The sequence below is a fragment of the Periophthalmus magnuspinnatus genome, chromosome 17 (genome assembly GCF_009829125.3).
Source record: "Periophthalmus magnuspinnatus isolate fPerMag1 chromosome 17, fPerMag1.2.pri, whole genome shotgun sequence".
NCBI classification, from domain to species: Eukaryota; Metazoa; Chordata; class Actinopteri; order Gobiiformes; family Gobiidae; genus Periophthalmus; species Periophthalmus magnuspinnatus.
In genome coordinates this window covers 23,624,139-23,651,795 of record NC_047142.1, presented here as the reverse complement: position 1 = coordinate 23,651,795, position 27,657 = coordinate 23,624,139, and the positions used below count along the sequence as shown (strand labels likewise).

At 38.1% G+C, this 27,657-nt stretch overlaps 1 protein-coding gene across 1 annotated transcript in view; it reads left to right on the top strand.

The window, feature by feature from the left end:
• Positions 1-27,657, top strand: part of carmil3 (capping protein regulator and myosin 1 linker 3) — a 63,449-nt gene that overhangs the window by 14,957 nt on the left and 20,835 nt on the right. Inside the window, exons 6-18 of the mRNA XM_055228598.1 lie at positions 1,451-1,545; positions 1,938-2,008; positions 3,565-3,638; positions 8,172-8,247; positions 9,477-9,565; positions 10,984-11,078; positions 13,073-13,159; positions 15,440-15,549; positions 15,803-15,880; positions 18,659-18,735; positions 23,566-23,670; positions 25,707-25,776; positions 25,877-25,958. Coding sequence (XP_055084573.1) covers positions 1,451-1,545; positions 1,938-2,008; positions 3,565-3,638; positions 8,172-8,247; positions 9,477-9,565; positions 10,984-11,078; positions 13,073-13,159; positions 15,440-15,549; positions 15,803-15,880; positions 18,659-18,735; positions 23,566-23,670; positions 25,707-25,776; positions 25,877-25,958 — 1,109 coding nt within the window. The remainder of the gene's footprint in view (positions 1-1,450; positions 1,546-1,937; positions 2,009-3,564; positions 3,639-8,171; positions 8,248-9,476; positions 9,566-10,983; positions 11,079-13,072; positions 13,160-15,439; positions 15,550-15,802; positions 15,881-18,658; positions 18,736-23,565; positions 23,671-25,706; positions 25,777-25,876; positions 25,959-27,657) is intronic.

Below are 27,657 nucleotides of genomic sequence, written 5' to 3'. Positions count from 1 at the left end.
CACGTGCCTCCTCTCTTGGCCTCGTGTACATTTTCTAAGAGGAAGAGGTTTGACTCTGCTCCAGGTATTGACCGGGACACAGCTATCTCCACACTCTATCATATTTCCAAATGGCTCAGTTCCATTAGAGCCATGGCAGATGATTGCTTTGAGAAAGAACATTTAAGGAGAAAAGGAGGGATCGTCCAACAGTGAGAGGGACATTGGATTGCATGGCCTCATATAACTGCTTTATTGAACTACGTATTGTTGATAACATCTCGATAGCATGAACACAGGGCTGCTGGTGCTTGAGGGCCAGATGAAGATGCCTTGATAAGTTGAGGATTTGGGTCAAGATAGGTGTTGACTCTGATGTTGTCAAATGAGATTAAGGAGCGTAGACGTGGTGTAGTTGTGTAATCTCATCAAAAAGCCCACGCAGGTACAATCACTGTTTAGTACAGTTACAGGCGCTCAGTATGGAATATAGCAGTTGTTCATTTTAAGATGTATAGGTCTTTTGTTGTTTGGTTTAGATTTATATTGTTGTTATTTGTGTGCTTTGAAATGCTTTCTAAAAAAATCAATAAAAATAAAGGAAAAAAAGATGTATAGTTCTATATTTTGCTAAATTGACTTGGTTGAGCTTTTGACTATTGTATAATGTTGTTGTTAAAAATGTACCAGGGGTTGTGTTTTGTTTTGTTTGCACATGTTTTGGATAATTAGTCTTTTTCCCTTCACAGAGTTGAAAAAGCCTCACTTTTGCTTGTTGGGATCTTTATTATAAAGTCCATACATTTTGACTAGGAGCAAAAACATGTTTATCTGTCTATCAAATTGATATTTCTCAGTAAATCGATCTGAGAGTAGTGTAGAGATTCAGTACAGCTACTTTTTTTAATGGGTTTGTGGCTTTTTTAAACTGGGATATGGATCCACTCAACACTGTTAGGACTCATCAACAGAGGGCTGAATAAATACATGGATGTTTGCAAGTATATATCACCTTGGCAACCACATTTAATAATTTTGAACATACAGTTTGCATTTTCTTTTACAAAATAACAAAGATTGTTCATTAGTTTTGATGAATTCCTTTAATCCAGACAGTTAAAACATATTGGCTTTAGTTACTTTCAGCTTATCTGACTCTACAGAGATTTGTGAGAAAGAGAAGCATTTATTCCTTACACTTAGCCACGACCTTGAGGGGGTTTTATTTTCTCCTGTGAATTAAACTCTATTCACAGGTTTTAGCTTCCTCTTATATACAACATTTACATACTTTTTGCCATTTAAAAGATATAGTAATTTATTATTTTTGTCAATCTCTATGGCAGTGGTCCTAGATTTTTATCATTGTAACACCAATTGATAAAGCATTAGCGTAAGCTTTTCTAAAAAAAACACCTTAGGTCTAGAATTCAAAATGGCACTATACAATTAACTTTCTTTTACATTTCAGTCCTCCTATTTGCCGAGTGGAGGAAGAGCTGCTCGATGGAAACCAGAAATTTTCTCCAAATTCGGAGTCGTCGCTGGACCCTCAGAAAACCTGTGGTGAGTCACACGCTGCCTGTTCTTTGCACACACCTACACATTTTTACAATAGAACTAATATTTTTTTTTAGTCCAACCTTTTCTGACTAACACTAACATCTTTTACCTTGTTATTTTCTGGGTCAGGAGCCCAAAGTTATAAAGTTACACTCTCCTTTGTGCGTGTAATTCGATTAATCTAGTGGAGCAACTACTTTATGATGCAATACTTTCTCCACCTCCGTATTTACGGGTCTCAGCCTCCTTCAGTCCTCCTCTCATCTCTGCTGACTTTTATGTCTCTTTTGCAGCGTTTCCGCAGTTTCCTTCTTTCACTTCGCCTGTATCTCCTTCCTCATTGCATTACATTGTGATTATTGGCCTCACATTGAGCCATTTCTCTTCTATTTTAGGTGGTTTCTCTGAGACATATGCAGCACTGTGCGACTATAATGGAATCAGTTGCAAAGAAGAAGTGCAGTGGGTGAGTCTAAATATGTTCTGTCTTGGTTTTATCTCATTATAAAAATAGTTTGATACTGTGTGAAAAATGCACTTAACTTGCAATCAAATTAGGTGGAATAACAGAATTATTAGTGATCTTGGCAAGGTGCCAAACTAAAGATATGACGCATAGCCTATGACATAATACAGACTAGAGTTGTCTAGTAAAAGCCAGAAGTTAAATCTGTCAACCGGACAAAAAAGTTGTAGGAGACGTCTTCAGTTCTGGTCAGATTGCTGGTGGACACTGCCTCATATCTACTGGAAGGGAGGAGTTAACTATAATAATAATAATAATGGCTTACAGGCTTGTCAAAGCGCTACACTACAGTTATTCATTCATTTCTACACTTGGTGATGGTAAGCTACTATTGTAGCTGATGGCGCAGATTGGCAAGGCTGCCAATCTTCCGACCATTCACGCACACACCACTTTCATTCAGAACTTGGTCCGAGCGGGACTCGGTCCGAGCGGGACTCGGTCCGAGCGGGACTCGGTCCGAGCGGGACTCGGTCCGAGCGGGACTCGGTCCGAGCGGGACTCGGTCCGAGCGGGACTTGATCCTCCGACCTTCGGGGTGGGGGACACTCTAACCACTGAGCCATTGTCGCCCCCTGACTACACTGAAACTGGAAACAGCTGTTGTTTACAGGTTCTGTATGTAGGCTAGGTCTATTCGGTCACCATTCCTGTTCAAGGAAGGATTGTCTTCTTTTCTCTGGCTAAGATCTGTAGAGATTAATAGATCCCACTATCTTCAAAGGATTGGTTAGTGGCTTTGAGATGGAGATGTACGGTGGACTGGGGTCCAGAGGAGCTCTCGCGATGTTGTTGGTACATTTTCTTATGGAGTGGGTGTTTAGTTTCTCCAGTGTAACGCTCACTGCACTCTTCACTACACTGAATGGAGTAGACTACATTGCTTTGTTTATGGCACTGTCTACCAACAATTTGACCAAAACTGAAGAAGAGGCTTAGATGAGCAGCGACATGTCTTCACGCCTACAAGGTTTTTTGTCCAGTTGACAGATTTAAGTTCTGGCTTTTACTATGGATCAGACCTGGATGACTGAGGGATTACACATACAGTAGAGTTGTCTATAAAAACAGTATGACCAGAACTGGCCAGTTGACAGAATTGAAATTTTCTTTTACTGTAGATCATACCGGGACGACTGAGGGATTACACAGATATAAACAACAGTATTATACAGAACAAAATTGGACCTTTGAAATTATCTTGATCAATGCCAGAAGTAGTTGAAGACACATCATGGAAATATTAAAGCAACTACTCTTATTTTGTGTTTATATATATATATATATATATATATACACACACACAATGATATTGTATTGCAAATAAAGTGTTTTTTTTATCATATTGTGGTATTGAATCTGGTATCTAGTAAGCATTTTTCTTCATATTGAAATTTCAGTGTCAAGATAACGCTACTACAAACATCACAAAAAGACACACAATTAGGGAATTTTATATTGTCTGACACTCTTTTCTATGTCCCTTTGGTTCACAGGATGTTGACACCATCTACCATTCTCAGGACAACAGAGAGTTTAACCTGCAGGACTTCAGTCATCTTGACAGCAGGTAACATCATCTACTGACCAATGCCACACTCAAAGAACCAATATTTTGAAGGTCAATTTAAAGTCTTAAAGGCTTCTTCAAAGGGAGAAAAACTAATTTATTTGGCAGAATTTCACAGTAATCCTCAAAGACACACATCTGATTATGATTCAAAGTGTAAGTAGATCTGAGCTACACAAGCTGTCCAAAGGTCGAACATCCAATGATTTCTGCAGGCTTATTAACAAGGATTTCTAATGCGTTGTTAATCACCAAAAGGCCCACTATTTGAGATTTTGAGATGAGAAAAGAATTTACATTAAAAGCTCTCTATGCAGAGTAATAACCAGCACCCATATATTTTTCCATTGAACTTGCCACCCTAATTAAGCTACATCACTGTATAAATCACTTTAAGCCTTTTACGATTTCTTATGCTGTTCTACTGCATCTTTAAAGTGCTTATTTGTGTTTTTTTTTTTTTACGATCTTCAGGTCTATATTTGTATTTGTGACGTGACCTAGAATTGTTGATGCTTTGCAACTGGCTGTCAAGTTGTCTATCAAATGTCTGTCAGGTTTGATAGGGTTATCCAAGCCAAATATGAGTAAATTTACAATTTGGTTTGGGATTTTTTCTTTGTCAGAACAGACTCCCACCTTGCCAAATGTTGCCAATCATTGTTAGAAGTAAAAGTATACCTTTTTTACTTCTTTCTTTGCCTCACTTGTCCCGACCTTGTGTTGCATTTTGTAACAAGTGTGCAATGATCATAGCAGTTGGAATGATGTGCCTGTCACTTGCAGAGTACAGCTGTAAGATACACCACATGTCTCCTCCTCGGCGCTCCCTGCTGGCATCTCTTAAAAAGTCCTGATTTCTTTCACTGACATACCCAGGATCTTCTTTCACTAGAGCTGAGCTGCCGATCATGAAAAGTGATGCGTGACATGCAAATAGCTTTTTTGTCTATAGTTTGAAGATTGTTTTGAGTTTAGAAAATCCCTGCTTATGGAATCTGTTATGTTCCGCTGTGCAACAACCATAGTGATGACTAGAAGATGCATATCGCCTTAAAAATGTATATCTCATCTCTGGGGTGAAGCTTTGCCATGTCGGTAAATCAAAAAGGCATTTGTAGAGGCGTGATCGCTGCAGAGGCTCATGAATATATTAATATTTTTTCATATTCAGAAAAATGGTACAGTCTTTGCATTGTTGTTTTTCCATTGCTTGTATTGAAGTTTATGATAAAGTATGCGGGGAAAATTGCTGAGTCATGCTTTGGATTTAAAAAAACACTGCTTCTTACTTACTCCAGCCTTACGATAGTCCCAAGATAGTGCTTACTGGGATACAAAAATGGACTGTGAAGGTTTAAAAAAGGCACCTCTAAAACAATGCAGGGAAATGATGAAACCGGATGAAGAAAATGATGGAGCTATTTGTAGAATATGATTCAAGAATGGCTGCATTTGCTCTGCTATGATAAAATAGCCACTCATGACTAAACTAGAGATTGCGTATGGGGGAAATATCTGATTTTAGGGTTCTTCTTGAGAAGTAAAAGTATTATGGGTTAGCAGTTAGAGAAGAGGATGTAGAAGATAACGTTAAACAAGTACAGATGATTCAGTCTAAAGTTACCTCTGAAATGCGAGAAAGTTTACTTGTTCTCATCTTGTCCTTTTACACCTTTCTTTTCCCTTTTCTTTACTTGTTGAACATTGTCACCACCTGCAATCAGTGGCTACCTGCTGTCCATCACATCACTATCTCTGGCTATTCAACAGTGGACACTTCTGTGCTCTAGCCCGCAGCCCTGTTTCGCCCTCTCAATATTCCCCCAGTGTAAGCTCCATGCATTTTCTCCACCTTTTTTACATTCTATTCCAGTGTCTCTGAGTCATACTTGCTCTCACAGTGGTTGGTGCTGACAGCTTTGGCAGACCTGGGTAAGTGGCCACTATGGACTGCTGCGCTGAGGTCAACTATGTTGCATTAACTCCATTTGATTGTATTGTTTTTGAGTTAAAAACAGCAGTCTTGTATATTTTACGAAATGTATTAAAATTCATGAAATTCATCGGCTATGATGCGTAGACTTGCTGCTTTTTACCTTTTTTAAAAACTATTTTACTTCTAGGGAGGTGAACTTTTATGATTTGAAAACATTCAGACCTTTTCTTCAGCAAAACCACAGAGTGATTTCTTTCTGCACAATTTCTTGCTTTTAAATTATTGAAATGGCTGAAGAAAGTGAATTTTGGTTCTGAACTCTAGTGCTCTTATAAGAATAAATATATCAAGTTATTGATCAGTTATACTTTGATTTTGACCTAATTGTTTGGGTGAATTATTATTCATTATTATTATGGTACATGATTAAGCTATAAAATAACAGTATGAACAGTATAGAATGAATCACATCAAGTTCAGATTTCAAATTCCCCAGATTATCCTCACAAAAGTCAAATTAAGTGGAAGTTTGTATTCTGATTGCTCTTTTCACAAGCCCCTGGAAAGGGCAGACTACTACAGACATTGATTTTACCTTGCAATAATAAAGTCAGCCGACTATGATTCAGTTCAGTGGGTTGTACGTCCCGCTGCTGTGTATGTGTGTGTGTGTGTGTGTGTGTGTGTGTGTGGGGGGGGGGGGGGTGAGTATGTGTGTGTGGGGTGTGTGTGTGTGTATGTGTATGTGTGAGTTTTTCTTTAATTGATTGTTGATTGCTGATTCAAATGTCCTTTGTGGATTGAGATACTATACCCTATCTCTGTCTTGCATTGATGGAGGTGTTCATTCTTGGAATACTAAACATAATCTATTAGCATTAAATTAATTACAGGTATTTTTATTGCTCACAAATGTCACGAGAAATATGCTTGAGAAGTGAAAGGTTTTATCTCTCCACATATCTGATCTGTAACTTGCTTGTCTCCATGGAGATAGTTAAATGTAATGTTGTACTGTGGAACGCAGTCAAAGCCATAAATTCTCCATGGAGACAGCAGGTGGAGGACACTCCAGTAGTAAAGGTGCATAGTGCACCATTTACTAACATGTCAGCCTTTTGCAAAATTAAGTTAATCAGTAAAGCCAGGGTCATCATATTCTCACTGTAAAAAGCCCTAAATATGAATGCATATATATTATATTTATATATCTCTAAAAGATAAACCTGATAGGCCGCTTCCTCCCCCTATGTGACCTAGAGTGAACTTACTGTATACAGGCTACTGTGTGATGTGAGTAAAGACATCATGAAGGTCGCTTACATGTCCCTCTGTCAGAATATGAATCAAATGTCCATGTCACTGATGCATTGTGACATGTGCCTCACACGCGCACACACACGCACATGGACACACGCACACACATACACATACACATACAAGCAGGGTCCCAGCTGTACAAGTCTGTCAGACTGGTCTAATGGAAAAGAAACAGCCTGAGGCCATTTAACTCCTCTGAGATTTACTGTAATGTCCTGTTGGCTACTGCGGTTACTGGCACTGGACACTTCCTGGCCAGATTTTACTGCTCCCATCTCCATTCCTTTCTGTTTTGCAACACACGACAGGTTAGGAAACAACATATGAGACAAAAGAGCTGGATGATTTAAGAAAAAATATTTAATTGTGACCCTTCAACCACTTTGAAATTATGATTGGATTTTCAATTTATTCTTTCAAATAAAGATTCAGTTGAGGGCGCACATCTCAAACATCTCCAGGAACATTAACATTTGAGAGAAGGCTGAAATGAACTGCTAAAATGAAATGGAATAATTGAACCAAATGCAATTCAGATCATGTTTGCGGAGGTGTTGGCTTCAGTGTTAGCAGAGTTCCTACAAGACCTCCTGGAGATAAGGGGGATCGTTTGTTATTTAGCGGTAGCCTTTAGATTGCAACCCTACACATGTCTATTTCATGAGACACAAGATAATTTTAGATGGTGAACACATATTTTACTTGAATTTGATGTTGGCACACAGCAGTCCAACTTTTCAGCTCTGTATTTCTCTGTTCCTGGTGCCCTCTCTCCTTCTCTTGCATTGCATCTTGTTTGTCAGATGATCTATGGCATGTGTAGCCGCGGCCCTGCTTTAGTTGGACCTGAGAGGATTCTGAAACTCTCGGTGGTTCTCTCTCTAATAAACCCCATGTACTCTGCCATCTGTGTGTCTGTTTGTGTAGCAGTGGATGTAGCAGCATATCCAGGATCAAACACGGGCTTTAGTGAATAATCCATTGACCGGGCTATCGATCTTAGCATCTTTCTCCTCTCCTTTTTTCCCTCTAATTCTCTGTTTCTTGTCCTCAGCAACGCGACCGATATCAGTCATTTTTATGAAAGCAGCTCGACCCGTGGTGTTCTAACTGTCACAGTGATGAACTATGCTTTACAAAACAGAACACAGACAAAGTTTGGCTCATGATAATGTGAATTTATAGATAAATGAAATTGAATTGCTTTGAAGCAGATGGAGTTTGCTTGTATAAGATTTAGGATTTCATCTGCTGTGTTTGTGTTTACATTGCAGAGACTTGGCGGTTATTGTGGCATCCATTGCATACAACACCTGGTTCACCAAGCTGTACTGCAAAGATATGCGTATTGTAAGTATGCTTTGTATCTATTCATTTATATTTTACCAGATGTGTCTTACAAACCCTTTATAGTTTTCTTCACTTTTATTTTTCTGTGCAAGCGCTCATGCCAACGGAATTTATGTTACTGAATCAGCTTGTGTAGCAGCCATTTGGCAGGCTTAAAGTTACAATATTGGAAGTGAAACCTCACCCGGAGGATTACCAGAATCACTCTTTGGTCTAAAAATGATACATGTTTGGGTAGTTTCTTCCAGGTCACAATACAAAACATAATATAAAGCAGAAAAATGATTTAAAAGATTCAAAATGTGTAGATTTAAGCATGTGTTATAAAAACATTTGTAATCTTGTAGTTCCATAAATATTGCTTGCACCTAGACTCAGAAACATCACAGTCACAAAGCACATAATTCTCACAGTCCTACAAAAACGAATATTTTAGCTTGTTTGTTTTGCATGTCTTATACGTACATCAAAATGATTTATCAGTGCAAAATAGATTTATTTTCTGAGTGAAGAGTAACCTTCCCTGAAAATCAAATCTGAACTGATCATTTCTTCCCAGCCACCAGAAACACGCAGTTATTGACGACAATAAAAAAAAAAAAAAAACAGCCTAAGAATCACACAACCAACACAGATGGGAATTAGGGTGGCACAATATCACAAAAACATGAATTGCATTTCTTCTCTCATATTGACCGATCACAGTGTTCTAGTTCGTTAATAATTTAAAGCTACCGTCTGTAAATAGATTGGCTGACCTGCCCCAGTTGTGTTCTCACATCACCACTAGATGCTATCGACATTAGTGCTGTCTGATAGTGCGCCAGCTTTGACCTGACAGAACAAGGGCAGAGAGCACAGGTGAGCCAGAACAAAAGCCAGGTGAGGGGAGGGGGGAACAGGTTTCACATCTGCCATCTACTGGTGATCAAATAAACTCACAGTTGGTAGCTTTAACGCACACGCACACAAAAGGCGGCTTTCTTCCTCAAAAGTCTGAACTCTGCTCCAAGCTACATTTTTAGCTACTTTTACTTACAGGATTGTGGTAGACCTCTCAGTTAAAAAGCATATCAGGGACAATTGGGAATGACTTAATCTTGATTAAAATTAGATCAATTGCCCAGCCCTACTTGAAAATATAGAATCTTATCTTTAATGAAGTTATAAATACTCGATTCTACTTCATCAAGATTAAGACCAGTATTTTCCTCTCTTATTAACTCCAGGGGTCAGAAGTTGTGGACCAGGTCCTTCACACCATCAGCAAATCCAACTGCCTGGAGGAGATCACACTGGAGAACGCTGGCCTCAAGACGTAGGTTTCTGCCCATTCTGACATGGCCATAACCTTGTCATCCCTCTTTGTCCCATCTAATTTTGTTTTTTCCCTTTGTCTCCACTCTCCTCTGTCTCTGCTCTGGTCTCAACCCTCAACTTGCGTTTTCTTCGCTCTTCCTCTATCCTGACCTTTCGTGATCTTGTCTCTTTCGCTCCTCATCTCACCTGCTCAAACCACTTAAACTTTCCCCCAGCTTCCTGTGGCAGATCAATTGTTTCCGCTCCGCTACAATATTGAGTTTTGTGGCTTCATTTGGCATGACTTCTCACCTCATATGCATGGCCAGAATACTTTAGCAGGGCTCTATCCTTATCGGCTGTTAATTGAGATGAATGGACTGTTGCCTTTGGATAGAATGATTTCCAGCAGAGTAATAATAACGTTACAGAGTTCTGATTGGCCCCATGTATTAAATATATTGCAATCGAGAGGGCAATTTTTATTATAGCTTTTTTACAAGCACGGCACTCAAACTTAAGAGAACAAATGTCATATGACTGTAGGAGTATGACTTACAGGGCCTGATATACAGCAGCTGAGTATTGGGTTTCTGCAAAATGATTGCAGCACCGATAACTCAATTCTGATGTTTGAGTTACTTTCTGAAATCTACAGCCATAACATTATGACTTCTGGAAAAAGACACATTCCTCTTCCCCATCACACCGTTTAGTCAATAGACTGCAAGTGCATTTTGAGTGCTTCAATGATATGTGGGGATTATCACAGTATTGGCCAGCTGCACAGGTTTACATTAATAAATAACATATTGGTGAAGAATATACTATATACTACATCACTCAAAACACACACAGATGGACCTAACTGTCGACAGAAGGTTAAGACTGTTTTGCAAATAATGTTGATGAACAGTCCCTATTTACATGCGAGTCTGCTGTAAGTTTTATTTCAATAAATGTTGATTTTAAAGGGAAGGTTTCCAAACAGTTGTGCATAGATAAAAGAAGAGAACCTTGAGTAGTTGAGATGAAGGCCTGCATATTTAAATACATAATCAAGCATTTGCATTTGATCATGTTAAAGTTGATGATATGTATGTGTATGTCACAACTGAACACACAGCTCAAAATTAATTAAACATATGGTTGCGTACTAAAGCAAATTCATAGATTAAAAAGATTAATTGCATTTAAAGAATAGAATATTCAATACCTTCAATACCCAGTTGGCAAGAAACCTTTCAGCTATTACGTTCTGTATTTTGTTCACTTTTAAGATTGGCGCACAAAAGTGAAAAGTCTCTTGCAGAGCAATAGAACATTGACTTTTAGGGTGAATAAGAGAGTGCAAAATGGATTTAGTTTAAGGCAGAAGAGGTAGATAAAGTGAATATCCCACACTTACGGAGTTCTTTTCAACTTCTCTTTCCCCAGGGATTTTCCACAGAAGATGGCGTCGGCTCTGTCAGAGAACCCAGCCTCAGTGATCCACTCTCTGAACCTGGCTCATAACACACTCGACAACCAAGGTACACCTCCTGAATACTCTGCGTCAGCTAGTATTATGTGTGCTGCAGTTTTTGTTTTATAGTTTTATAGTTTTCGTTTGCTCTTAAGGAATACAAACTCAATCTGTCGCCATGTGCAGCCTCTATTACACTTGTTTTGTCTCATTCATCTTTAATGCTTTGTTGTGAGTCTTATGTAGCTTGACTTAAGGTCACTTTTATCAGTACTATCCCTACAGTTATTTGTACGAAAGCACCGTATTTTACCATTATCTTTCCAAAAAATAACAATTTTTTCTAGGATTTTGAGCCACTGTAAAACACAAAGATTTTCTTGATTGACAATGTGATCACTTTTTATAACTTGTACTTATTATAATTTCTCAGCAGGCTACATGTTAGCATGAGCAAAAACTTTGTGAAAAGTTCAGTACAAATGAAAGATTGTTATTCCAATCTCAAGATGGTTTGTTATTTGTTGTTTTTGTCAGTGTGAGATAGCTGGTATTTATTGGTTGTAATTGGATGTCGAATATATCTTATAGAAAAATACTTCATTCAAATAAAAATCCTTCATTCAAATAAAGCTTAGGGCTTTGTACTATAACCAAATTTCATCAATGCCTTGGCGGAGGTCTGCTCTTTGAAGTGTAATTATTTAAATGTAAATCTGTGAACAAGCTTCTGAATGTGTATTTTTGGCTCACACGACCCGCACGTCAGAATCGCTCATTAACTAATGCTCTCTCTCATCTGACATGTGTCACTTCCACTCTCTTCTCAACAGTCTTTGTGCTCACACTTGCCACATTATGTATTTGGTCTTTCACACAGATTGAGACACTTTGCATGTGAAGAGAGCTGAGAACGCCTGCAACTCCAGAATGCTCTGCTGCAACAATGTGTTTCATTTTTAAATGCTGCAAAGTACTTGAATAACTCAATGCGGATTCACATAACGCTTTTTTTCAAGATGCATCTTGAGGAGGTTCATCAAATCCCAAGTGGTCCTCCCTGTGTTCTCACAACACAGTGCCTTATGCTTCTTTACTATCTTAGAATTCATGGTTACAATGGCGTAGTAGCAGTCTGCACCAGGTTTAACAGATTCTGCTGGAGTTCCAAGTTCATTTTGATACAATTCAATTTGGTCCTTTGTTGATGTCCATCTGTGTCATTTTAGGCTCAGATCCTCCTTTGACATTAAACTTGTCATCAACTTTTATAGAAATGACTTATGAACCACAAAGGACGTATGAGCCAGACCAGTGCCCCCTACAGGACCACATGCTGCTTGTTATGACCAGCCGTCTGCTGTGTAAGATACAAGAAAAAGTCCTGAGTGTCTCCTCCAGGACAAAAACAGTGCCAGCGTAATCCTCCCTGTTCAGGCCTGGGCTGCAGCTCTAAAGTGGGTTTTAAATTGATTTATTATTGAAAAAGCCAAACTGAAGACAGAGCTATACAATAAGGTTAATTTAATTAACACAAAAATGGATGAGCTCTTTGGTCATCTACTGCATCTCATTATTCCAGACTACCCATGTTTTTCTTCAGATACAGCCTGCAGTCTTGGCTGATCTGGACAAGAAGGTCTGATTTGGAATAATTTTATTTTCAAAGGCAGTGACTTTAAATATGCACAAAAAAGTTGAGAAAACTATAAGTTAATGAGTTAATGTGCTTGCCAGTTTATTCATTATCCACATCTGTACAACGTCTGTAATGAGGCTGCCACAGCCTTAATGGAGTGTTGCGTAATGTGCTTTGGCATATGGTGGTGTATACGGGGTTCCTTGCCTGTTGCTTTATGTGGGGGAGTGTGAGATTGTGAATTAGGCTTTGGCGTTTTTTTCTGTACTATTTGTGGATGTCTTTCTTGAAGGAGGAGTATTTAAAGACACAGGATCAGAGCTTGTTTTTTGTGGTAAAGTAATTTGTTTTAGATATGATACAGATAGACTGTAACTGTATCTGCCACATGTTGCTCTACTGACTCTGTTTATGCTCTTTAGGTGTGTCCAACCTGATTCAACAAGTATGTCGCCTCAACAAGGGGCTGCGTCTGCTAAACCTGTCCAAGACCTCCCTTTCATCTAAAGGTATGTGTCCGCTTGTGTTTATATAAGTGCATGTATATCACAGTACACATGCAGATACTCAGTTAGTTATTCTTAATTCTAAAAAACTTTATGGTGTTAGAAAGCATCTTGGTAATTCTAACCTAAATTGTCTGAATTAGGGTATATATTTAGTTTATACCCTTACTTTAGGTAAAAACAAAAAACATCAGCTTGTCACTTTTGGCTTAAAATTTGTATTTTTTTAATATACATTTTAGGATAGGAATTGTGATGATTCTACATGTAAGAGCATTTTGATCATTATTTTGAATTAACCATGCTTGTTTATTTGTGCATTATTTTGCTTTTCACACTCTGTCAGGCTCATCATTGCACCAAAAGCAGTTTTGCACATATAAATCAACAGTGAGTCCTTTCTGCTCCATCAACTAAATAATACTCTGGTCATAATCAGTAGAAGATCTTTTTATATAAATCCTCGGCATTAGTGGTGTGTCCTAGTTTTGGTTCATCATCCCACACAATTCTGTCATGTTCTACAACCAGCTCAAACAAATAATACATTTATCTTTATTGCTACATGCTGGCATGAGTTATTTGGGCTGTAGCATTGTTTTTATTCTTATTGTTAATGTTGGGGGGGGGGGTCTCTTTGTCTTGAATGCACCAAAGACCAAGGCCCGGGTTCTATGCTGAATTTGTGGTCATAGTTATTTGCCTGATCACAGTAACACAACACAACCCTGCTATGTTGTGAGTGAGCATCTGTAAATCCAATGCAGTGTTAAATCTGCTGGACTGTCAGGTTGGTAGAGAGGAGTAGAGAGGGCGACCTTGAGGAGTAGGTGTTGCTATGACATCACGGGCGCTTTTTTGTTACATATTTATAACTGTCTCTTCCTCCGCTGTTCCTTGAGCCTCTGAACCACCTACATGTGTGACATCCAAAAATGAGCCATGTAATTAAAAAGGCAACAGGCCTGGATGCATGTATGACACTCAATCACACACAGAGGGCCCGTGGTGACTGACTGAGTGATAGATAGAAGAGGGATTAGATGCAGCGTCCCCTCGTTCCCTCATTTCTCGCCTAATCGCCACAAATTAGGGATGAAGAGCTTAACCCTGCTCAGATCGGCACACTCTGGCTCTCTTCAGACACTGTTGCTAAGGATGACCTCAAATCAATACTCTAGCAATATTAAGGATCACATTTTACACTAATTAGTAAAGACTGTTGCCAGATGAATCACAAAGATACAAAGAATCCTTATAGTGCTTTTTTCTATCCAGGGTCCTTTACAACAATGTTGAAACCTTGCTCATTTTGTGCAGTATGACATGCAGTATGTGGGTGGGTGAATAGCTTTTAGTCTGTCTGAGCTCAAAGAAGGTAAACATTTTCAAAGTCTTCAAAGTCAAATGCATAGGGAGAAAATCGGTTCTATGAGGATTTTCTTTGCAGTCTATATTGTGCATGCCTAAGAAACTATTAATGTGGTAGTGCAAAGTAATCGCCGGAACTTAATATACTCTTTGTGGTAATCTCAAGGAGTCATGTATGCAATACTCCCAAAAAAGATAAACGTATATATTTCAAATAGATCAACTTAAAATCTAAAATGTAGGATCAACATAAAAAGTTACATAGAAAAACACATGACATTTTATTCTTTTTAGTGAAATCTCTGCCACACACAGCAGTTAAGGTTAATATATAACTTTAAACATTACACTTCGGCACATGTAATAAATATTCAAAAATGGCCAGGATTCACCCAAATTCCAAATGCCATACATATTATAACAACCACGAGTTCAGAAATAGTTGCCATAAACTTTTTCATGATTGGTGGCCTGGTCCTATTTTGCTATCAAGTCTATGTTTAATTCTAAACTAGAGCAATGCGTCAGAGTTTGGGGTGAGGATTTTAATGAGGGGTTCCATCGAGCCTGTGGGTGTAATTGCATAGTGATCTAATTTGAGAGAATGAGTTTCTTTTGTTTGGGCTTTCAGGGTAGACTCGGATAGTGATACAGAGAAATAAAGGTTGCTGGCTGCCTTCTTCCAAAAGCGCTTTTCTACCAGCTGCCTATGGAGCTCTCCAGTCCCTGCTCAATTATGCTTTGCCTCATAGTGGGCTAGCATTGTGTTGTTTTTATTCATGACTCACCGGGAAGTCGCATCAGGAGCATCAGAAGCATCAGACTGGGCCTCTGAAAAATAAGCATTAATTGACTCCAGGCTGATAAACTACTTGAGACAGCAGTACTAAATGCGTTTCTTCTTGCTTTTAGGTGTGGTTTCCTTGTCCCAGGCATTATGCTCCAGTGATGACTACTCCAATTCACTCCTTCATCTGGATTTGAGCAAAAACCCTGGTGTATTATCTGGAGATGATGCCACGGTAAGGAAAATGTACACATTTTGTAGTTATACTTTCAGTTAGTATGAGCATATAAGGTTTAAAGTGAAAGAGATATGACTTCAAGCATATATTTGAACCTTGGTGTTATGGTGGTGGTCCCACATTGTGCCACCCAAATTTCTCTACTTTCATGCCTCTAAAGCTTCTTATGGATCGTTGAGGAAGTGACTTTTTGATATATTTTGTTTTGTGCTGTTATTTTGCACCATGTCTAATACTGATTTTATTTCAGAATCTCTACTTGTTCCTGGCCCAGCCCAACTGCCTGGTTCATTTGGATCTATCAGGAACAGACTGCACCGTGGACTCGGTTTGTACTTGGCTATATTTGCTTGTTGCCTGACCTTGATGAAACAGAGATAGCAAAGATTGTTGAAATATGTTCTCAAGTTAAGTTTTGAAATATACAATTACTCAAACAAATAATAACTGCAAAGTTTTTCTTTTTTTTAAAATTGCATAAATTAGGAATATTACATTGACAACATTACCACTACCATTGGTGAAAGTTTCCCCATGATTTTGTTATTACTTTGCTTGTGTAAATGCTTTTGAAAATATAATCAGGGATTGGAATGATAGACACACCAAAAGTCACAGTATTAGACTTTATCAAATTAGAAATGATCACAATTATATTAATTAAAGAAACTACCAATTTGTGATGAACATTGCAATCTGTTGTTTAAAAAATATGTGCTTCACAGTATTGATATTGATATCCATTATCCAGGCTTTACCTTAGTATCATGTTAAATTGTGTTTTAGTACCGTGACAACACTGCCTCTTTTAAATATACTACAGTAAGTTACCTATTGGCAGTTTCTTTCCCTCTATGAATAGATATGGCACCCAGTACTTAAAGCCATTAAAAATCCTGCAGAACACCCTGTAATAGAATGTATCTCTATTATAAATAATAGATTTTGAACATGGCAAGAATAGAGCCTTTGATGCAGCCTTTTGTTCACATCTTTGACACTTTATCTTTGTGTTTGTTACGGGTCTATTTTTAGCCTGTCTCCCTAACAGAGTGATGAGGCTGGGTCTAGGCAGACTATTATAATCCAGCTTTTAAACTGTTCACTGTCACCAATTGCATTGTTTAGATCTGGTTCATGGTAAATAAAAACTATGTAATGTAATTACTTGGGTACAGTTAGTGGTAAGACCTTGCTTTTAATGGTCCTCTTTTACACAAAATTGACTCTTGTAAGCTTTAAGCCATGTTACAATGTTGTTACCTCATCAAAAACATACCTGGAGTTGTGTTTGTGTGACCCTTTATTATTAATCTGTCTACATCTCCAAAGCTTAAAATGCCCTGTTCAGTCTTGTGATGTAGGATGAAGGGGTAGTTTTCAAGTTAACAGCTACCTTTTACCTTTTGTTTTGTAGAGATTGAAAATTCACAGACTGAAATTATCCAAGAGATTCTAATGAAAGTGTAAAGTGTATGGAGTTTAAAACACAGTGGAGCACTTCTTGTATTAGCATATGATATCACAAGGTGGAACGGAGTGTTTTCTGTTTGAGACTCAGCCTAAATATGCAAGATTTGTGCGTTAAACATGTGTGAATGAAACAAAACAACTCTAGGTATGATAAGGAAACAACATTATAACATAGATCAGAAAAAAGCGTAATATGGGCCCTTTAACCATATATGTATATATTTTAAAACAAATTATGAGGTCATGGTCAGTAATCTTTTGAACAAGGAATGTATGTAAACATGAACATTCAAGATTATATAGTCCTTAAATTGTTACTAAGTTAAATGTAAGGATAAAGGATAAGGATGTTAACTTACCTCTCTCTATATATTGATTTAGTACTGCTATTTCTTCATAATGTCTTTTGTATTAACTGGCACCAACAGTTCGTCGTTACTGTTTGCTTTTCATATTGGACTCAAACCATTACACTCACAGAAGCTGTCTGACTTCCTCATGCAGGAAATAGTCCACCACCTTGTGAAACTCAAGGCACTCAAATGCAGAATGTGTTTTGTTTTTATATTGGACATTTCTTCCATTTATTTTTTCTTCTTCTCAGGTTTTTGACCAAACTTTTATTGCTATCCTTTACGCATAGACTGCTGTCTGTTGTGCTAATTGTTGTAAACAGTTAAGAGAAGATCTGTCTGGGAAAAAAAAAAGTGTCCGTTTAGTGCTGATGTCTGGGATTGAATTATTAATAAGTTCCTGTTTTTAATCTGTACCGGCAATGGTCGATTAGTCAGTTTGCTTGATTGATGACACTGCCTCTGGAGAAATAGATTTGTCCTACACTTTAACCTCATTTCCTATGATTTTTAAAAAGTATTGGGAGAAATTGGGTTTTGATGTAGATTATATTTGCAGGAGCTCCGCCCTGTCTGACAAACACACATATATCATCTTTATTTCAAGATTAATTGGCTCATAGCTTTCAATATGTTCAATTTTTAAATCCAAAGCGTTTTAGCCACACTGTGAGCCCTATCTTTATAAGATGAAAGCGTCATTTCATATGCACTTTAATAGATGAAAGAGAGATTTACTGCAGAACTTTTCACTGTGGATGCAGAAAGCAGCCATAGAGGTGACAGAGCACTCTTTTTACCTGCAAACCGATGGAAAGTAGTGGAATCAATTTAATATGCAGCACGGTGCTAAAGTTTTGGGTAATGTGGGAAAATACTGTTGACTAAAAGCTACAGTGTTTTAAAGACAGAGAATTTAATTGAGGTCAAGGACCGATCAAAAACAAAAATGGAGTTAATAAAATGTATTTGTAGATAAATAATCATATCTTCACTCACACATTATTTGATGCAGTTGGTTGCCTTCATCTGTGAAGCAATTACTCCTAAACTAGATAATTTTGGTGTTTAATCCAGTTTTAGGGCTGACCACAATATTTTAACAGTTGCAAAACAGAACCAGTGCCTTAGCAGAAGTCTCAAATGCTACAAGTTTTGATGTTTTTATTTTCAAAGACTGCTGCTGGTCTGGGAGTATTTTGACCCAAAGCAACCATATACACAGACATCTACATGATATGATTAATTACCCTGTTTCTTTCCCTGTGGTTTATTGACAGCTGTTTGGGGCTTTGCTGCGCGGCTGCTGTGCTGACTTATCCTACTTGAACCTGTCTAAGAACTCCTTCTCTCACAGGTGGGTGCTTAGCCTCCACAAGCTTTAAATTGCACTGAACTTTTTAACCTTTGCGTATGCACATTATGTTTTCCTCTTGTGACTCTACCACATTGCTATAGAGTTGCCAAACATAATGAAGTGCTTGCTTATTGGACCGGAGTGTGTAGCTTAGCAGCATGTTAGCGTAGGAGTGTTTTAATGTGCATGATCTTGATTTGTTAACAAGTTCATTTAGTGTTGACTCATGTATGCAGCCCATGAGTCTATTTATGCGCCGCTGTTTACCTCCACAGCAGCAGCAGCAGGAAGGCGCAGCTCTCATCCTGTCCCCTGAGACCCCAGGAGCTTCCCCACTCATAATATCACATTACTGAATTACACTGAAATAAGTTTGTGAAAAATGAGCCTAATTTTAGACACAATGATTGTTCTAATCCCTGGGCTCCCGGGCATACATTTTTACCCTCTCACATAGTTATTCTGGATACTAAATCCATCTTGTAACTTTAATTTCATGACCTCTTTGTGACCTTTCTCTTGCTAAAACTTGGGATCTTTATTCAATTATCCCAAATGAAAGTTACTGGTGGAGCATGAGCCATCAGACAAGAACAAATCTCTGGGGCAGATTTTTGATCAATCATGATTTTTTATTTGATTTTGTTTTACAAATACAAATGGCTTTCAATATCCATTCCTTGAACATAAGCAATACAAACTTTTAATCATTGCCATTTGACCAAAAAAGTAGGGAAATTTTGTCTGAATTCTGCTCCAAGATGCATGCTTTTGCAGAGGATTGGCTGAGAACCCAATACAGTTAGAAATTTGTTTTTATCTTGATTAAAACGTGATTAATTGCGCAGTCATTTGTTAATACAGTATTTTCTATATTTTTGGCACCTCTCTATACTTCAGAAACACATAATTCTATTATATACTAATATATTACTCTTCAAGTTACTATCTTGGTAGAAGTTGTCTGAGGACATATATATTTTGATGATTGATGCCCATAATCTAGAGCAGCTAATGTCTGATAAGGTCTGCCAATATTTTGGGAAATGCATCCACTATCGCCCCGTCTTCTTACAATCCTCAGACAGTTTAATATTTTTACTTTAGTATCTGAGACTTTCTGCTGTTTTACAAGCAACTTTTCACATTTTTCTTCTTCTATTTATGTTTATTTACTAGTTAATTTCTCACAGCTCCCTTGGCTCACTTCCCACTAGACTACAACCGCTTAAACCTCTTCCTCCATGTGCACCGTTCCCCTTCGCTACCACACTCTCTCTGTATCTTTCTACTTCTCCAATGTCCCAAGTTCACACCGCCCCCCTGCAGCTTGTGTGTTATTAAATGCACTCTGGGTCACCGCTGCTGGTCACAAAGTTGAGATGTGTGGTAAAACATGAAGCAGCCAGCCTGAGCATCACTGATAAGAGCCACCTGACTGTGTATGCATATAGAAGAGACAGAGACGAATACAGCACCTGTAGCACCTTGTAGGGCCTTTGATGGAGGTAGGGTTACACACATGTGCACATGGCTAACAAGTTGCTGAGGCAGCTCTCTGGAGGGTGTTTTCACTGAGAGACACTGACACTGGATCTGCTTATGCGACAAAAGCCCTTCTGGATCCAGTGTATGTTGACAGGCTGCATGCTAATCATAACAAATGAGTCCAAAACGCCACTGTTCCCCACAAGGGAGGTGATCACTGGAGCAGAGGCAGCAGGCTTGGGTCGGACATCATCTAATTTTTTTAATATGGAACAATGTCTTCCATTATGACAATATTTTGCCTTAGCCCTTTAAAACTAAGGCATGTCTCTTTTTTCTTTATACTTAATGATGCACTTTTCTGGTATGGGGTCTGTCACCTTCTTGTCTCTATAGAGATGTTATTGCTTTGTCTGGAATGTTCCATGGTATAGTATTAAAATTTATTGTGCATTTATTCAGTTGTGGTTGCTTTTGTACCCCACAAAACATGCTTTCCTAGAGTGAGCAAGCTTACCTCCCCAGAGATCTGACATCTTACTTGGTCTGGTCACGTCATCTACTATCTATATGGAGATAAATAAATTTCATGGATGTGGAACATTAAAAGCAAGGGAATAACACCTCTAGGAATATGGTGACTCGCCACCAGAAGAGTTACATAGTGGATCTTTAATTCTGCAATGAAAATTATGAACAAATTTTAATGTTTATCAAATTACACAAATGTTCTTCAAATCTCTAACATATACTTAATGGATTATCCTATAGAAGTATGTATTTATTTTGACTGTATAGTTTTAAACCATCCTATGCACCTGGAGTTCTGATTCAACCTGGTAAACAGTGATGCAGACTTATTAACAAGAATTTTGAAACTTGCACATAACTTTATGCCCAAAGCAGAGAAAGAAGCAGAAACCAACTTGGCTTCATCTGATTTTATTTTGACTGGAGTCTGAATGATGGAACTAAACTTCACCTGTACTCACCCCACTACAAATGCTATTGACTCTAACTGTACTAACTTGTGTTTCTGTTTACACTGATTTAAGATACATTGCTTACACAGACTGTATATATAAATGGACATAGCTAACCTACTAGCTTCTGTGTTCCAAATACGAAGTGGCCATGGGTGCACTACCGGTTCCATCGACTCTGGCTCCAATTTACTTTACATTGTTGCACTTCTCTGCGTAACTGCTGCTGTCAGGCTAGTCATTTAAGCCTGAAAATGTTCATATTTACCCGCTTTACATGATCCTCATATTTTATGTAAATCAAGATATGAACATTAATAGCAGCCAAATCAGGCACCTCCTTTCTCTGAGGTTGTTCCTGCTAGCATTAGCAACAGGTTTGATTGACAGCGTTGCTAAGCACCCATCCCCTGCTAAACCAGCTGTGCAGGCTGGAAGTTACCTTCAACAACCTTCCACCTGATTGGCTCTTTGGTTGATATGATACTCGCGGTTGGAATTCCAAATATGGACCTCTGCTCCAAATGGGGCCCTATATCTGCTCTGGCCTCGATGAGCTTCATTTGACTGGAGCCAAACGCTATGGGTGACATCACAGTCACTTAGTGCACTTCTTTATACAGTCTATGGTTGCTTATCACCAGATAGAGCTGTAGTGTAAATGGGCTGATTTCCTGGTTAAAGTTTAGCCACAGAATCTGTCTCCATGATTGATAAACTAATGGTGTTTGGACATAGAAAATTGTTGGAGCTTGATATGGCTTTTCTCTATGGTTAATTGTTGCTGTCACGTTACTGGGCAGACTGACAGCCTTTAAATGTTATCATGATCCTGCAATTATCCAAATGGTGTGGGTCAGGTGTGACAGCAGCCTGGTGTTAGCTATACATGAGGCCTGGTTCAATGGACTTTAAATGAGAGTGTGCAGTGATTGCTGGTTATGCTCTCAGGCTTTCATATTATGGCTCTCATAACAATTAGGCAGCTGTGCCAGACACATGCACAAGAATCAAAATTGGGAGAATTTAGAGGCAGCGGCATAAAAAGTTGTGGACTGTAGTGGATGGACAACCTGGACCCATGTACTCTAACAGATGCTTCTCTTTTGGTTTGTATATGTACCTTTTGACTAGGGATGCACCGACCTAGCCTTTTCAGTTCTGAAACCTTTTCCAATACTATGCTATGCTTTAAGTATCTGTTTGGCACCTGATATCAACCGATACTAGTGAAGAGACTGAAAACAGTATATATTTCCTTAAAAGAAAAAGAAAATGAGACAGACTTATCCAAATTTGTTATGTATCTGTTATTTATCTCTAACAGCTTTGTGTAAATAATAGTTAAAAGCATTCTGAGAGTTTCTGGACCAACTGCAACCAGGAAATAATCCTCATACATCAATTTATATGTCCAGTCACAATATCAGCTAAATCAATATTTGGAAGCCGACATCTGAGCCAGCTCATTTTTTCAAAGTTGATGCCGTGGATCCCTGCTTTTGACCCAATCATTTTGTGATGCAGCAAATGAAAACATAATGGTTCAAAAAATTGCCATAATAATACATTTTAATATTTAGTCATATTCATTCTACATTCATTCAGACTCTTGCTTGTATGTCAATTTAACAGACAAAACAAACTCACACACAGCGCAATACAAATTACAAATATAAACAAGAAATATAAGCAAGAGTATAGTTTCATTACTGGATACTGCCCTGAGATAAAACTTATATGCTCGTAGAAGACAAGCTGGTTGTATTTCTCAAAAACAAACCATTTCTTTTTTCGACCCCCTTCTGTCTGCCCTGTTGCCGAACTTTCTATCTTTGTCACGCTGCCTCCATCTCTCTTTTCTTTACCCCCTGTGGCGATCTATTTGTTAGGTGGTCCTTACACTGGCGCACTGGCTTCTTTTGACAGCTCCTAAATACGGAGCTCTTCTTGCTGTCCGCAGATAGATCTTTAATGTTGCAGTCTTGTTGTACACACGCAGGCTTTGCTCCCTGTCGCTGTGCCTGTGCTGTTGCCAGGCTCAGACGTTTGGGCAGATGGCTGGCTAATTGGTCAGTATTACCTTTAAACTCGTGGCAGTAATTAATGCCAACTTCACCTTATCACAGTGTCTGCTTAGAATAATACTGGCCTAGCATCTGTTGGGTCTTTCCTTCTGTCCTCTCTCACTCCTGTCACTAACTTCCTGACACTATAGATAAATGTGTCATATTTTCACTGTCTGTCATCATCCTCCCACCTCCCTTCATTATCTGCCTTAGTCATATCAGTCTCAAACGACCTCCTGCTTTGTTATTTTTGCACATTTTAACACCATTTTTGTTTTGTGTCACTTCAGGAAAGCCAGAGACTCTCTGCCAACTTTCCGTCAGTTCTTCAGCTCAGCATTCAGTCTGACCCACGTCAGTTTGGCCTCCATGAAAGTCCCTCCTGATTCACTGCGGTGAGTCATGGTGCTTATTGTGTATGTATTTCAATGTGTCACGAATACAGTCATTATGGTGTAATACACTGATAATAGAGGAACTGTTGAATGGCAAAGGGTAATATTATTCAGAGAGAAAAAAATGTCATTTTATTTTGACAAACTGTGAAACATCACACTCTTGTGTGGCCAGAGCAGTGATAAATGAAACAAATGCCATCTCAGAATGCAAATAATTATATGTCAGGTGACAGGGAAATTGCTAAAACAATTTCATAGACAAAAAGGTCATGTTTTTAGGTGAACAGTGTTTTACAGATTGGAATACATTGATATATTTATCTGAACATGATTAAAATCAATTGTAAAACTGAATATGCTACGTGTAGTGTGACCAAGCTAGTCCTTTCCAATAAGAACTTATATAAGACGATTAACTGTTTTACAGTATAAATCGGCTACACTAATATGTCGAGAAAAAAAAAATCTATTAACAAAAAAAAACAAATGTTCCACATTGTCTCATTAATATAACTTTGTACATCAGTGTACTACAGCCTAATTAAAACCTTTAAGCGTGTCATGAAGTTCTTTCAATTTTAAACATTTCTACAACTTAAAAATAGAAGCTTTGTCAAAAAAGACATTTTAAAATTGGAACATTACTGAGCTGGAACTTCACTGTACTGAAATTGTCTCTGAAGATTTGGGATGAAAGAAGCTCATGACAATCCATGCGTATAAGCCACTGTACCCTCCTCTCGAGGACGCAGGCGCCATATTTTAGTGTTAGCTTTAGTTTTATCCAATGCTGTCATAATCTTGCATATGGCTTGGAATAGAGATAATAAAGGTTTGTGCTATTTAAAGGTGCACTATGTAACTTTTCTGGTGGAGAGTCACCCACCTGTTTGTTTCCTCGGCGATGATATTGCTTTGTCTAGAATGTTCCACAGAATAGCTTTAAAAGCTTTACATATCAATTCGAACAGTGTAATTGTCCCCAAAATACCTTGTCCTGGTATCGTTTACCTGCTTGTTTCCATGAAGTTAGATATATTTAATGCCATACTGTGGGATATTCCAGACATATCATTAACATCACCATGGTGACCACCACCTTTAATCACAATAGTTATCCTTGTTATTACATAGGAAAACTATTCAGGAGCATTTTTTTTTTTTTACAATTTGGTGTACCCAAAAATATTTTTTATTGGATGCTAGTTTTGTATTTATATGATGAACAGACTGGCCTTCACATAAACAGTCCAAACAGCAGCCTCCCATAAGGCTTGCTGTTGCTTTGTGTCTGTGTCCATTACGAAATCAGAGCCAATAAGAGAGTAAACAAAACAAAGTGCCAACAATTGAGATGATTGTGTTCTGCATTGATGGCCCTTGTCCAAAATGGCTGCAGCAGCAGACTCCCCACACAGCACTTCTGCTCATTACCTCCTCCTGGTGTGATTCTTAACTGTGCAGTCAATGTAGAGCCACCAACTGAGCTTTAAATGTGCAAACGCTTTGTGTCCGAACTAAAACTGCCAGACCCTTTTGTGCATGTGCAACACATAATCACCCTGCATGATTATCTTTTTAGAACCTTTAAGCTTAAAGTAAATAGATACATGTATTCTGAACTATAGGCACATTCAAATCTTATTCTTCTTCAGTAAGTAAAACCAAAAATCTTATGAATACGCCACTTGATGAAAAGCTGAGTTTATGGAACATTCTTTACTTTTATTTCAGAGTTATTTCTACTTGTACTTTTAATGCTCCTTTTAAATTCAAAATCATTGTTTTTCTTGAATGCAATGTAAATCTATTGCATCTCATTACTTCCTCATTTGCATTCAACAGTATCATATTTATTTTAAATCAGAGTTTGTGTATTTTGGATTAATCTCCTTCTCTATTGCACACTGTGATGTTACTTTTGATAATTACTGCTACTGGTTTTCCATATTTCCTCTCTTTTCACACAAATCTCTTTCCTCCATGTGTCTTTCTGCTTGTGTCTGCTTGTGAATGTCGCCTTCGGCCTGCAGGGCTCTGTTCTTGGGCCTGTCCAATAACCCTCATATCGCTGATTTACACCTGGACATCAGCGGCTGCGAGGTATGCTGTCTATGGATGTATTCAACCATGTCTCCAAAGATTAGTCCTCGGGGGTTACAGTATCCCATCATGCTTTGCTTCTCTCTGTGTCTTCTCGCAGCTAAGGTCAGCTGGAGCGGCAGTCATTCAGGAGCTGTTTCCCCGAGTCTCCTGTGTGGGAACATTGGACATTTCTGATAATGGTGAGAGACAGGGCTACACATGTTTGTCCTGCAGCTGGGACTGTATGTGCCATTGTTTTGTTTTTGTACCAGTCAAAATGTCATCTATTGTAGACTCAGTTTAGGGTGTTGTCAAAGCAATAACAAACTAAGGGCCACAGTGCTTGCAGGTATTGTGTAGTAGTCCATAAACTACTACGCAATGACTGTAGTATTGGTAGTAGCAGGTTGTATTTAGGCCTGTCAAGATGATTACAATATAGACTTATCATTCAGTATAAAAGCTGGCACAGTATATATTGGGGCTCAAAACTTATCGCATGTACAATTTCTTAATACTATAAGGTCTGAGGTGTAGAGGGTTGAAAAAGTAACTTCTTTAGCTAATTATTACTTCATTCTGCAACTCATGCCACTTAATGACAATGCCTATTTTAAAATGGCTTACTGGGATTATTTTATCAGTGGCATGAAGTAGTTTCAATATTCTCATTTATCGCTGTATATCTCTGTAGCAATATACCGTGCTTCAAAATACATTATCGTGACAGGCATAGTATTTTGTTTGTTTGTACAACCATCAGCTAATAGTATTTGGTACACAAAAGTATCATGTGTTGTTATAAATGGCCTATAGATCATATTGATTTGAATGATAAATCTTTTTACTCATTAGATAACACTGCCCTCAACAGTTGCACATTTGTAGCGTTGTTGTGATGTTCTAATGACTGTAAGCTAGTTTGAAATGATATTGAACTGAACTCATTACTTTAAACAACTAAACGTTCACAGTGCATGTCTCTAGCATATGGTGTAACACTCAATGCTGTTCAAATCTTTAAAAAAAATATGTCATCAGCATCTGTTCATATATAACATTGCTTTAGAGTATACAACAATGCACACAGCTAAAGCTTCATTAAGCTCACATTACAGAGCTACATATATGAGTTGTGTTATGACTGTCTTGTGGTCAGTAAACCTATAATAAGCAAACAAATTGCTTTTCTTTAGCTTCTGCAAATGATGTAAAATTTTTAGTGCTTAATTAGCCCGTTTTCCTACATAGACCACTCATTTCCCTCTTGATTAATTCCCTTTATTAATATTTGAAGCATGTCTTATTTATGAGCACATATTTCTGTTTGTATAAGGGGTTTGTGGTTGATTTCGCCATGGTAACCGTCTCTTCTCAAGGCGTCCTCAATCCTTCAGCTTTTTGAAGATGAGAGTGTTCGGGAGAGAGGGTTAATTGGTTGTACTGTGTTTGGGCAGAACAATTGTACAGAAAACAAACAGCACAGGCACTATTATGATTATATAACGCTAAGCTGAAATGCTTTCTCAGCTGTTTTTGCCTTCTCTCTCAGCCCTGTTTTATCTATTAAAGGTGCACTGTGAAACTTCTCTGGTGGTTTTCCATGAAGATGTTATTGCTTTTCTTAGATCTTACACAGTACATAAACACCAGATGTACCAGGCTAGGTAACAGGTCAAATTGCTCATATACTGATCATACACAAATTGAGAACCACCTGCCAAATCAGAATAAAATTGTATTTCTTTGATCAATATGATACATATTTACCACAAGGAACATCCAAAATAAGATCTATTAGCTTATCACTATCCTTGAGGATTCTGGTCAGACTCATTCACAATTAAGATGACCAACTGTCCCTCTTTTTGTTTCCTGTACAACCATTTAGGTCCCTGT